At 40.5% G+C, this 14,114-nt stretch overlaps 1 protein-coding gene across 12 annotated transcripts in view; it reads left to right on the forward strand.

Annotated features, from left to right (window-relative positions):
* The window catches only part of Stx3 (syntaxin 3), a 45,875-nt gene that overhangs the window by 10,102 nt on the left and 21,659 nt on the right, over positions 1-14,114 (forward strand). For 11 of the 12 annotated variants that reach the window (XR_012438674.1, XR_012438675.1, XR_012438679.1 and 8 more), the window contains exon 2: positions 5,784-5,867. Coding sequence is in view for 8 of the 12 variants with exons in the window: in XM_020180233.2 (XP_020035822.1) it covers positions 5,784-5,867 (84 nt within the window). In the remaining 4 variants the exon portion in view is untranslated. The other variant, XM_020180007.2, reaches the window with a different exon arrangement.

Genomic DNA, 14,114 nt, shown 5'->3' on the forward strand with positions numbered 1-14,114 from the left:
TATCAGGAGAAAATGTGGGTTTGTAAAGAAGAGTTTGTATCTTTGGGCAAAGAACTGTCCCAATATGGGGAGGAGAAGGCACAAGAATTTGTGCTTACCTGCACTTGTTCATCAGCCTACAGGCTTCTCCCTTCTCCTCTTCTCTCTTTTACACTTCTCCCCTCCCTCGGCTCACCTCTCCTCTCCTGTCCCCTCCCTTTTAATCTTTTCCTTCCCTACTTTCTCTCGCCCCCTTTCTTAAAGTGAAATCTTCTATTCAGTCCCAGTGTACAAAGCAAGTAAAAGTGAAACTATGCAGACTGAAGAGGGAGGGGAGGCCCAGGAGCCCCACCTGCTGGGCTTCTCCTCCCTGACTACCCTGGGTGGTTTCTGAGGCTCATTTGAGGTATCCTGGGGTTTTTCCCTAGGCCACAGTAGTAAGCTAAGCTTCTTATTTGGTGAGAAAACCAAGGTAACAAAGACATATGGTATGATGTCCTCAAGGCCCACAGCTGCACAGCCCAGGGTGCTTTCTGTAGGGGTGGGCTACTGCTCTCCTAGCCCTTGCTGTTTTTGGTGATGGGCTTTGAACTGGGCATAATGCACCAAAAGGACGTATGACCTATGCCTAGTCCTACCTCTGAAAAATCAGTATTGGAAGACCTTGAATAACTTATAACTTCCCTGACCTCCAGTTTCTCAACTAACAAAATATAGATGGGATTCATTGATACGATGTACAAAAAGCAAGTAGGGTGTTATGGCCACCAAGAACCTAGTTTGGGCTCTATAGGTGCCAAATATTTTTTATTACTTGCATGAGCTAGTGAAGAGGGACTCAGAGATACTCATGATGGTAGAGAAGGCCTTCAAGAGAAAGGCAGTGAGCATGGAGGTTCAGGAATTGCAGGTAAGTTGCTTGAGGTTAAGTTGTGGGCTAGTCAACTCTTCCTACTCTCTGTCCAGAGAAGAAGTCATAGCCCAAGTTGTTGTTTCTGAAATTTGAGCTATGGGAGAGGGTTAGGGAGGGGAGATAGATTCTCAATGGTAGCTCAGTGTTGCCTAAGTCATTGGTAGTATCTCCCATCTCCTGACATGAGAGGTATCAGGAAGACGGAAAGGAAGGAAGTGGCTGGGCTCGTGGTTCTCTGTACATTTGTGTGGCTGATCTTGCAGCTACTGTAACATTCCTATTACCACATGCCTTGATTTTTGATAATGATGCTGAAGTTCTGTTCTCAGCTAAGTTTAGTCATGTGGGCTGAGGATGTCATGAGGGTATGGTGTACTTTCCTTGCTTACAATTGTGGTCTCTGAGGCTCCTTGGTCTGCCAGAGCCACCTGTGTCAGAAGTTGCTTCTGCTCTGGGATCTGGTGGAGCGTGCTCTGTAGGAAGCCTAGGAATAGTTCTTGATTCACTAATTCCAGATAACATGTGATCATGGCTTCTTCCTTGCATTTTCTGATCTGGATCATTTGTTGTTTCCTTATATTTTTGGAAGCAACATAGTACAGAGGAAATAACTCTCAATGAGAAGATGGAAATTCAGAAAGCTGAGTTTTATTCCTCTCTGTGTCAATACCCATTTATTTAGTCATGGGTCTTGGTTTCCCTATTTCTAAGAAAGGTGATTTAATGGTAAAATCCTTAGGGTTGCATTCAGTTTTAAAAGTCCTGTATTCCACAACCCTTATTCCTTCACCTTACAGATACTTAGATTCAGGTTAAAGCTATTGAAAAGTTGACTTGACCAGAGCTTGTGTTTGGTTATTTTATTGAGTTCTTACTATGTGTTTTACATTGAATAAAAAACTTTGAAATACATTATTTAATCCATGCAACAGTCCTGAATAGATGTGATGTGTGCAGAAGACAGTGAGGAGATGAGGTTGGTGGGAGCAGAATGTGCCAGGTGGATATAACTGTATGACATAGACCTGGCCAGCTTCCAGAATACCTAAAAGGTAGGCTGAGGCCTTTGACTGCACAGTGATAGGGAACCATCATATACTGGGAAATAGGAATGTAATGGGATTGGCCTAGAGAGATCATTAAGTGAGTGAGAGCCTGCTACTCAAGCAAGGTCCAGCAAGACACTATTATTTTTGTGTTGTACACAAGGAAATTGAGGCTTGGAGATGTTAAACTGTATGTTTAAGGTTCAGTGACAGCATGTGATGGGACCACATATACAACCCTGATCCTTAAGGGAGGGGGTGGGGGCAGGGGGGAGAAATGAACCAAGCCTTGTATGCACACATGAATAATAAAAGAAAAATGAAAAAAAAAAAAAAAGTATATAACTGAGTAATGGGAAATTCCAGAACAATATTTTGGGAGAAAATGTTTATGATAAAATGTGTAGCAAATCCATAACCAAGAAATGGATCCTTTATCTCCAAACTACAAATACTTAGATTAAAATAAAATACCAAACAAAAAAAAAAAAAAACCCTGATCCTCATGATGCTGTGGAACTGATCTTACTTAGTCTTTAGGGAAGAGGAGTGAGAAGGAGAAGAGGAGGGGGGAGGGTACCTATTCCTCATAGGAGATTGTGGCACTACTTAGGTACTGGTGTGTGTATGTATGTGTGTGTGTGTGTCCAGTGTTGTGCTAAAATCTTTCCATATGTTATCTCTTCCAGTCCTCATATAGTCATTAAGTATGTGGCATTATTACCATCTATGGGTAAAAAAAATCAGTTACAATACTTAATGGAAGTCTCACAGCTAGTAATGGTAACAGCAGATTTTGGGCCTACATTGTGGGTTAGCAAAGGCTTCTCTTTTCCCAGTCCATTTTTTCACTAAAGGTAGACCAGGCTGCCTGATCAAAGCCAAGAGGTGGCCATATTGGAAATGGGGAATCCATGTACAAATTTTAGGAGTTTCAAAAGTTCCTATCATGAGAGAGCTAGGTGTCTGCCTCCCATGCTGTAGGACACAGCTGTTCCTGGCTTCTGGAAACTTCCTTTAATCCATCCATGATGGTAGCCTCTTCATACTTCCTTTGCACCTGTGCTTGTTTGAATACAGAATTGACATCAGTGTATACACACATATTTGAGGTGTCTTCCTCAGTGTGGGTCTCCATATGACCTCTGAAGAAAGGAAACTCTCAACAAAAGTTTACTATTAGCCTGCCTAGAGGAAGACTGGGTTGCTGTTTTCTAGTAAGGATTATAAAGATCTTCCTGGAAGATGGAACTCAGTGGAGGCTGCTGAGAAGCCTAAGTGTTAATGCTTGACCAAGGGAACATTTTGTCTCAAGTTTTAGAAACTGATGGGTGAGTCTCAGCTATTGGTCTATGTGGAAGCTAGTTATTTATTCAGTTGAAATTGATTAAATTTCTGTTATATGTGTAGTACATGGTCAGTTCTCAAAAGAAGAGATATAAATTAACTCATGACAAGTACAGTGCTCAATTTTAATCCCAAATTACAAGGTAGATTCTGGCTACATTAAACAAAAGAACCATATTAGAAGGCTGCTGTGCAGCTCATTAAAAGAATATTGGGGAAGATCTGCAGAACCTGCTCCAAGACAAGGGGTGATGATGACTCAGAAGGACCAGAAAGAGGGAAGCTGTGTTGGGTGCTACCACTGGTTAACTCAGCTACATTCACTCTAGACTCCTCTCACAATTCAAGTTCCTCAGGGAGCTTGTTAGTGATGATTGATGGCCTTCCCAGGATCATGTGGGGAGGGGACGGAATAGCTCCATAGAGGAAGGTGCTTTGGGCAGACAGCCAGCCAGCCAGCCAAATGGACACATAGAATCTACTCTAACACATAAGGAACCCTGAACCTCCAGGACTTTTAGTCACTGTAGAGAGATTGATGTATAAAGGAATAAATAATAGTTGGTTGTGATGCTTACTGTGGAAGGTTTGTCCAAAATGCAGTGGGAACTTCAGGACGTTTTAAATTTTGCATGGGAGAAGTAAGGTACACAAAAACTGGGCTGAATTTTAAAGACTAAGTAAAATGTTGCCAGTTGGACAAATGTCTTTCAGGAGGAAGCCCTTTGTATGACAGTGGTAATATGAAAGAATGTGTGTAGGAAATGCAAGGAATTTCAAGTGCTTGCTGTAGAGAGTATATGATAGAGGGAGAAATATGGATGGGACTGGACCTGTTAGGCACTGGTACTTTAATTCTAGGAGATGAGCTGTCATTAAATGAGGAGGTGGCAGAGGGACATTTCAGGAGATGATTGTGAAGGGTGTAGTGGTGCCCTCAGATCCAGCTCCCTTTAACATGGCTATTACTCTTGGGATACTGATTGTTCTAGATCAGTCAGAGAATGAGATGCTGGGAGAGCCAATCAAGATATTTCCCAGGATGGTTGGAAAGCCCCAAGTATCCATGGGAATTTCCAGTAACTCCTTCTTCTGTGGATTTATGAAAATGGTAACAGTGAAGAAAGAGGCCCCTGTTGGTTCTCAGTGTCTATGGAGTTCCAAACATTTGAGAGTGAAATGTCTTCAGTGTAGAAGGCCATAGACCACTGAAGGCTATGCAGAAGCATGTGTAGGGATTTCCCTTCCCCACCTCCACGCTCAAGAATCAGTTCTCACTGGGTGCCAGTGGCTCACACCTAAAATCCTAACTACTTAGGAGGCAGAGATCAGGATGATTGCAGTTTGAAGTAAACCTGGGCAAATAGTTTGAGAGACCCTATCTCAAAAAACCCTTCACAAAAGAGGGCTGGTGGAGTGGCTTGAGGTGTAGGCCCTGAGTTCAAGATCCAGTACTGTAAAAACAAACAAACAACAAAAAAAACCAAAACAGAACCAGTTCTCTCTCTGTGCTTTGAAACCACCAGGGCAGTGGCTGTCTGGGGAGAGTAGTCAGGAAGAATGTAGAATCAGCTCAGATCCTTGTTGCTAGGTGGGAATGGAATCACTTCCTCTAGATAGCAATTTTGTGATTTTTTTGTGGAGGAAGGTGTATGAGGTTGAGAAAGTTGAGTCCCCAGAGGTTGCTGGGGCCTGGAAGAGGGCTTCCTTTTCCTTATAAACATGAGCTCCCACACAGGGAACAACACAGCACTGTTTCCTTTTGTAATTGGTGGTTTCTAAAAACAGGAAAATGTTTACTTCACTGTGACCATTGGAAGCTCATGCTGTGGAGGAACTGTGTCTAGAACTTGTTGAATGGTATAGAGATGGGGTCAACATCCAACAGATGCCCATCTTCATGTTCTAGCAATTTTGGCCAAGTTGCTGAACTTTCTTAAGTTTTAGGGTCCTCGACTCAAGTGAGCTATAGTAATGTCACCACTAGCAGCAACACGACCCTTTGGGCTGAGGGAGTAGTTTAGTAGTAGACTCCTTGGCCTAGTATGTGCAAGGTCTTGTGTTCAAAAAACCCAAAACATTACAAAAAAAGCAAACATCAACAAAATTCCTAGCACTTATTGTGTACTTACAGTGTGGTAGACCCTCTGCAAGTGTTTTTTGCTCATTATCTCAATTATCCCTTAAGTAACTCTTAAAAAGTAGGTAGTGTTACCAGCATTGAACAGATAAGGAAACATAGGCCCAACAAGATTAGAAACTTGCTGTCTCTTCCTTCCTCCTCCCTCATGCCTTGCAAAAAGTCAGTAGGTAGCATGGCTTCGATTTAATTTCAGACAGTACAATGCTGGAGTTTGACCTATCGTAGAGCTGTTATGAGTTTTAAGGAAATTATGTATAAAAAGCTTTGCACAGCTTCTGGTACTTAGTGGGCATTCAATAATGATAGCCATTTATAGTGGATTTGTTCTCATGCCGCTCCTTTTTATCTCTTACAGAAGCAGCTGACACAGGATGACGATGCCGATGAGGTTGAGATTGCTATCGACAATACAGCTTTCATGGATGAGTTCTTCTCTGAGGTAGGCAGCCTTTCTGGAGTTTTTCTCTGAATGGACATGAGGAAACACAGCTTCCTGAGTAAGAATAGAAACCTCAGATCTTTCAGGGGTGGCAGAGGACGGTCAGAGTCTTTTGCTAGAGTGAGATGGCCAGAGTTGTTACAGGGAGATCACTTTTTAATTCTTATGTGGGAGGATCTACAATTTTGATCTTATTAAGAAAGTCAGCAGAGGGTAAATTATATATAACTGAAGATATGCTTTTAAAGTCTTAGGCTACAAGATAACATTTTAATGGTATCCTTTCTTGCCTAAAGTACATAATTTAAATATAACATCAACCACAGGGTCATAGACAGGAGTGTAAAAACCATTGCTTCTTTAAACCTGTGATTGAGATAGATCAAATTTGTTATTTGCAAAAATTTTAAAGTCCTTTTGACTTAATTCTAGTGCTAACAGAGAAACCAAGATATCACCAGTTTATTTTTGTGAAGCTCAACAGGGGCAAAAATGGATTGCCCAAGTCTATAGATTCAACTACTCTTTGGTCTTGCAGGCTCTTGTAGGATGGGGTAATGGTAGATCTGTGTGGAAAGCTTTTGGAGGTAGGAGTATATCAAGGACAAAAATGTTGGCTTTGGAGTGAGGTAAACCTGGGTTCAAATCTCAGCTTAATTCTGACCAGCTGTTGATTTTGTCAACATTCCTTAATGTGCTGAGTCTTGGTTTCCTCATCTGTAAATTGGGACTGATAATATAATAATTTCCCATGGGGTTATTATGTAGATTAAGTGAGATAATGCTCATGAAACATCCAGAGTAGCATCAGGTATGTCTGTACTATATGAATAGTACTTAAAACATGCATAGTCACACACATACACACACACAAACTAAAAGGCTTACTATCACTTAAGTTTTTTATACTGAACTGTGGTTTCCTTATTTTTTATTTTCCTAGAAAGGAAATAAGAGGCATTATATTTTTTCTGCAGGAAGAATTCAGGCTCTTCCTACCCACCAGATTGCAGATGTGGAAAAATAACCCTCCAGATCTCCTCTGTTAGGGTAATAACCAGGTTGAAGAATAAACTTGAGCATGTGCTGGCCTGATTGGGAGGTTGGCTGTAAGCCTTTACAGCTCCCCACGTTGATGGGTTACCTCTGTCATATTGGTGTAGGAATCATAGTGAGATCAAATAACATTTGGGCTTTCCACTTGTGGACTATGGAAGGACAGTGTCTTTTGTGCAGTGGTGGGGATAGATGTGAGGAGATGTTTGAAGACATGTGGCTTTTCCTTGCAGTCTGGGCCTGGAGAACCACATACATTAAAGAACATCTTTCCTAAGACAAGGAACCTTCTCCACTAACTGTGTTCTCTTCTCCTGAATCAGAAGGAGTTTCCTTGAGAGGAAGTATTCCTTGCAAGGTGGGAAGACGGTGAGCTTTGGCTAACTCCATCCTCAGGCATTTCATAGCACTGTGATTTTGGTCAAATTACTTTACCTGTCTGAGCTTTAGTTTCCTGCTGTGGAACCTGGGAATGTTTGTCCTTACCTTTCAAGGCTAAGTATCACATGATCATTATTGTCACATGAGCACACATATCACACATATCTGCAAATATTATCTGTGCAGAAAGGTGCTGGGTAGAAAAAAGATGTTTTAAAGAGGCCCTTCAGATAATAAAAAGACCTCCAGGGCTTTATTTTTATTAAATGCTTTTCTATCATTTAGAAAAAAATTCCACGAAATCCTGATATGTAGGGTGGGGAAGGGAACAGGATGGTGAGGTGGAGTGAACATGATCTTTGAAATTAAATTGCTGGTCTGCCACTAACTGTATGATCTTTGTTACATTCCTTACGCTCCTCTAGGCTTATCTGTGAAATGATAAAAATCTCCCACAATTTGTTGGGAATGAAAGGAACTAACGGCAAGAGCTTAGCATAGGGGTGGACAATATTACTTTCCTCCTTTCTCATTTGGTAGGGCCTAGGGAGGAATGAAATGGCGGGGTGAAGGGGCAGAGGAAAGAGGGAGGGATCATGGGAAGAGGTCCTTCAGGCTCTGGCCAACAGACCCTGGTCTTAAATTTTAGCTCTGCCCATCACCAGTGGTGTAACTTTGGAAAAGCTGTGTAACTCTAAACTAACTCTAGCTTTCTCCCAAACAGGCCATGACTTGGTGGTTATTGTGAATATTGATACACTTAGCTCAGTGCCTGACATAGAGTAACTATGTGTTCAGTGAGCTTCATTTCTCATTACCATTCTGTCCCCCAGTGTATTTGTGAATAGTTTATTTTATATAATTTGGTCTGGAAATAGCCTTGAAATCAGAACAAAGTATATTTCAGATAATAGGGAGTTGGGGAAATGTAGGGGTTTTCCTCTCTATGTGACTGGGGAATATGCCCAGCATACCCTGTAGGATATAGCTAAGTAGATTTCTTAGGATGGGATTCTTGTGATAAAACTGGCCTTTTGGGCTGGTTCCAGTAGGTCACTCTTGGTCATTTGCTGAGAACTGATAGTGTGAATCACAGTTTGGTCATAGAGGCAACTGAAAGATACAGATGTAGTTATAGGACCAGAGGCTATTTAGAATATGATTTTCACTGGAGGTATGATTCAAGTGGTAGAGTTCCTGCCTAACAAACTTGAAGCCCAGAGTTTAAACCACAGTACTACCTTACCCTCCTCAAAAAAAAGGTGCTCAGAAAGGAGGATGAATATGGTTGATATACTTCATGTAATTGTATAAAGATAGAACATTGAAATCTGTCAAAATCATTTTAAATAAGGGGGAGGAGGATGAGGGAGGAAGATGGTGGAGATGAACCTAATGAAAGTACATTGTAAACATGTATGGAAATATTACAATGACACCCCTTGTACAACTAATGTATGCTAATAAAAATGTTTTTAAAACTATGTGCACTGTAAAATTTGAATGGCTTCTCCATCTTAACTGGCCCTTGGGTTTCTAGGCCACCTTGGCCAATTAAGCCAGAGCCTGGAAATGATAAACTCCAGATTTTTGTCTAATTTGCAGCTGTCTGTATTTTCCTTGATCATTTGCTTAGTTGGCACAGAGAGCAAAGTTTGAGGAAACAGACCTGCCTTAGAATGCAATTCATCCATTCACTAAAGTGTGTGAGTGCTTGCTGTCTTCCAGACAGTATGTTACATGCTGAGGGTATAACATTCTCTGTGATGAGGTGCTGGCTCTCTGGTGTCTCCTCATCTGGTGAGGGTGATAGAAATTTTAAAATGTTATCATATCCTAATAGAATTGTCAGGAACTGTGGGAGCACCGAAGAGGAAGCATTAAAGTCTGTCTAGAGGAAGGCAGGAGTCCATGGTTCTTAAGTAGACTTGTATTGCACATCAGATCTACCAGGAACTTGTCTTACACGAACACATACTTGATTCATAGCCTGGAATGGCTCAGACTTGGATTCTTCAGAAGTTCTTCCAGATGATTTTGTTACCTATTGTAGTTATGAACACTGCAAAGCGATGGGGAGTCTTTGAGAACATAAGTGATGGGGTTGGAGTGTGTTTTAGAGAAATCAATCTATGGAAGTTGTGGAGGGAAGGAAGACCCAGAAATGGGAAGACCAGCAGCTTAGCTGAGGGAAAAGGGTAGTGTTTTGCTCTGATTTTGAGAGCCAGGCAGCAGCATGGTATACTATGGAGGGATGCTTTTAACTAACTGTGGCTTAAGCAACAAAGATGTGTGATTATTTGACATATGAAGAGTGGAATTAGAGATGGTGCAGGGTTTTATAGATGTTGGGGCTTCAGGTCAGCATATTGTGATCCTCTGGACTTTCTCCTTAGTATTGAAAATGTTTGTTATGATTATCTATTCTAACAAATCACCCCCAACATTGAGTGGTATAAAACAACTTTTTCATTATGCTGACAGATCCTGTGGATTAGAAATTTGGATAGGGAACAGTGAAGGTGGCTTCTCTCTGCTCTATAATTTCTGGGGCCTTTGGTGGGAAGACATGAATAGGCAGAGGCTAGAATCTTATAGAGAATTCTGTATTCTATCATCTTTTCCTGGATTGCATTGATCCAAAGGAAAAGCACAGTAGAGGGTCAAAATACTTATACTTGGCCTCATTCTGTGACTTGGGCTTCTCACAGCTTAGCCAACTCATGGCCTTGTTACATAGAAGCTCCAGTCAAGGGCAAGGTTTCTTGCTACTGAAGTCATATGGCACATAACTTCTCTTAGAATAAATTTAAGACAGAAGCACTTCAGTCCCACCTCTCAATGGGTGGGTGCACAAAAGAATTTGTGCTATGTTTTAAAACCACCACAGGGTTATAGATCCATCTGGCATCACTTTGGACCAGGGGTAAAAATGAAAGCTGCTAGAAAAGTCACCAAATCCTTTTCTCAGGGAGGGAAAATTACCCAGTCTTTGAGTTGACTCCCCTTGTGGTCTCCTGGCTGGCACATGATCATGACCATCACAAGAAGGAAGGGACACCAGGAAAGTGAGTACTTAGCAAGGGGACAATGTTATCAGGATTGTCATAGAATCAAGCATGGTGTGTCCACTGCCCAAACAAAATCAGAGTTCTGTTAAAAAGGATAGGGGTAGGTTAATGGCTGTTTGCTGGGTCAAAGTTCTTATTCTGGATGGCAGTGTGGAATGTAAAAAGCCTTCTGTGATCAAGTGCATTTGAGAAATCCCTGTTTTCTTCTCTTGGAAACTTAAAATGCACATTAACTTATTAAAGGCTCTAAGAAGTCCTGTAATAAGGAAACCTGCTTAACTTGGCTATTCCAGTATGAACCCTTTTTTGACATAGAACTTCTGTTAACAAGGATGAATGAGTACACTTTGGAAATGTTATCATAAAGCTTCCTTTTTTGGGGGGTGGGCAAGAAGATAGCTTGGGCTGCTATTACAAAGTACCCTAGACTAGATGGCTTATAAATACTAGAAACTTAGTTTGCACAGTTCTGCAGCCTGAAGGTCTGAATTCATGGTTTTAGCATGACCACGCTCTGGTGATGACCTTTTCCTGGGTTGTAGATTGCCAGCTTCTTATTGTGTCCCTGCGCAGTAGAAAGAGCAAAACTACCTAAAGAACTAGTCTCTTCTTATAATTAGAACTGGTCTCTTCTTATAATGGCACTAATCCCATTCATGAGGGCTCCATTCTCATGACCTAATTACCTCCCAAAGACTACACCTCCAAAAACCATTACTTTAACAATTAGGCATCAATATATGTATCGAATGAATGGGGGGGGCACAAACATTCAATCCATAATAGGTGCACTTAAAAAAAATCTGAGATTCTTTTGCTGTGGTATATGAATCATGCTTGTCTCTTGAAGTTACTTGTATTAGTAGCATCATTTAACAGATGTCTACTGAGTGACACCACATACTTGGCACAGTGGTGGATATTAAGTAGTCTAAGATGAGAAACCCAAAATCTCAGCCACTGAAGAGATCTGCATCAGGACTGGGGAATATAGGCAAAGTCCTGTGGAGCCTGGGGAGTAGAACTGGGTGGGGGATGGGGCAACACCTGGTTAGAGGAACTGCAAGGTGAATAGTCTTGAAGTACAGAGGTTTGCTATGTGGGCTTGATTTTTGTTAGAACTAAGAACATCAAAGTGAATGTAACTTGGAAATATAGGCACTAAGGCAAATCCAACAGGTTAAAGACTTCTTAATCCTTTAAGCAGGGTATCTGGATGATAGGGACCTACTAGGCAAGGAGGTAGATTCTGTATTTCTAGGCTCCTCCAATAGGGCAGGCAGGAATCCCTGGCCAATCATTTGCCTATTTGCTCTCATCCCTCCCACCCCCTGCTCTGTATTGCAGGGAACTACATTTTAAAAAAATTAACTTAAATTTATTGTACAGATTAACGAGTTACTCTGTGACATTCCCATGTATGCACATATCATGCTTTGTTTGACTCTACCTTCCCTTGCCTTCTTTTGCCTTCCCTTGGTCCCCTTTCCTTTTCCTGTTAGTGTTCTATGTTCAGGTCATCTTTTTTTTTTTTTTTCTAGATTCCACATGTGATACTTGTCTTTCTGAATCTGGCTTATTTAGCTTAACGTGCTGATCTCCACTTCTATCCATTTTCCTGCAGATGACAGGATTTTCTTTATTGCTGAGCAATATTCTGTTGTGTATCTGTACATGCATATTTATGTATACACAGATATATTTGCCTCATCCATTTATCTGTTGACAGACATCTAGGCTAATTCTGTATCTTGGCAATTGTGAATATTGCCACAATTAACATGAGTGTGTAGGTGTCTCTATTGTATGTCGACTTTATTTCCTTCCAATATATACCCAGAAGTGGTATAGCTGGATTATATGGTAGTTCTATTTTTAGCTTTTGAGGAACCTCCTTATTGTTTCCCATAGTGACTGGACTAAAAAAATTTACATTCCCATCAACAGTGTCTAAGAATTCCCTTTTCCCTACATCTTTGTCAGCATTTGTTGTTGTTATTACTATTTTTGATGATAACCATTAAGACTGGGGTGAGATAGAATTGCAGTGTTGTTTTGATTTGCATAAGAGAACTGCATTTTGCAGATTTCCTTACCAACTGGTATGTTTGACTAAGGACAGTACTATGAAGTGAATACTTGGGAGTCATTTCCCTAATTCCTATGTTGAAATCTAATCTTGATCTAGGAGTTCCCAGCCCCCACAACTGTGAGAAATGTGCACTTGTTGTTTAGGTTATCCAGTGTATGGTTAACCAGTCTGCAGGTTACCTATGACTCACAGGAGTCAACACAGACTAGGCAGGAGTCACTGTCTCTCCTCTTTAGACATGTCTCCTCCTCTATGACTTCTGCTTTCACTTGATAGACCCTTCTCTACTGTCCCAGTTCTGCTGGTCAACCCAGTGGTCTGGTTCCCACTGGGTTTTAGGCTTTGGTGAGTCCACTTTTCCTCTTTGTGCTCCAACCTGCTATTGTCATCTACTCCTTGGCTTCTTGGCCCTTCCATCCTTGTGTAAACAGTTCCCTATGTTGTTTTGCTTTGGCTAAAATAAATAGATAGGTTTTGTTTTCCTGACTAAAATTTGAGTGACATAAAGCCCAAATACACTTATAAAGCCCCAGAACACTGACTTGTTTTCACTGTTCAGTAAACTCTGATCATTTTTTTCATTCCCAGTCTTGATAAAATCCCTTATGGGTTTGAGGTTTATTGCTAAGCTGACTGAGTGGTTTCTCCTCCCTTCTCAGCAGAGCTTGTTTGTTTTTTGAAGGAAAGAAGCAAACAAACCAAACAGAACTTGACTGAGAAACTCTAATATGAAGACTATTTTGGATTGTGTCATTTTGGGGAAAAAGCAAAGGTGTTTGAGTTTATTTGAATGTACAACCACAATACTTTTGTTACCTTAGAAGGATGATACATAGTAAGTTCTCAATAAATAAAGATGTAAGAATTAATGTCCAACTAGAGGTGCAAGGTACATGGGAGATTGTGAGAGACAGAGTCTAATTCTTAAGGAGAAAACCCGAAACTTTTTGCTTAGCCTTTCACCATATCCCGCTTCTAGTCCTCCAAAATCATACTTACTTTGCTTTCTATTGTCTAATTAGATTCTACTGATGAATTAGGTACAGAGGAATAGGCTATGCATGCCTTCAAAATAACTATCTCCTTTTAGCTGAATGATAGTGGTTAGTGTAATATGATAGTTAAAATTGGCAGTGCCCACCATGAAGAGTTGTTGACTCACTATCCTTATGTTTCCTTGAGTGGTTGTGGAGGACATTACAGTGCTTTGTTAACATTAGGATTGTTGTAAAATAAAATGAGGTATGCTTATAAAGTGCAGCACACTACCTGGTACATAATAAATGTGATATAATTGTTCGCTGTTTTTGTATTTATTATTGTCATCATCTAACATGTACTGAACATTTATGTCAAGCTCTTGACCTAAGGTTGTTCAAGGTCATATAACTGCTAAGAAGTAGAGTTGAAATTTGTACCTAGTCTGTTTGACATTAACTTAATTTCTTAAATCCTATGTTACTGGAGTCCCATATTGCTGGCAGACCATTGAAAGGTACATTTTATTTTATTTTATTTTTTATTTTTTTTGAATTTTTATAGTCTGCAAATTTTATTTAAGTATCAGAGGCATTTCTCTTCACATGTCATATGCATATATAAATCATTGTCATAAAATGTGAGAGAGTCTAGGTTTAACAGGTCAAT

Source organism: Castor canadensis, chromosome 1, assembly GCF_047511655.1.
Source record: "Castor canadensis chromosome 1, mCasCan1.hap1v2, whole genome shotgun sequence".
NCBI lineage: Eukaryota > Metazoa > Chordata > Mammalia > Rodentia > Castoridae > Castor > Castor canadensis.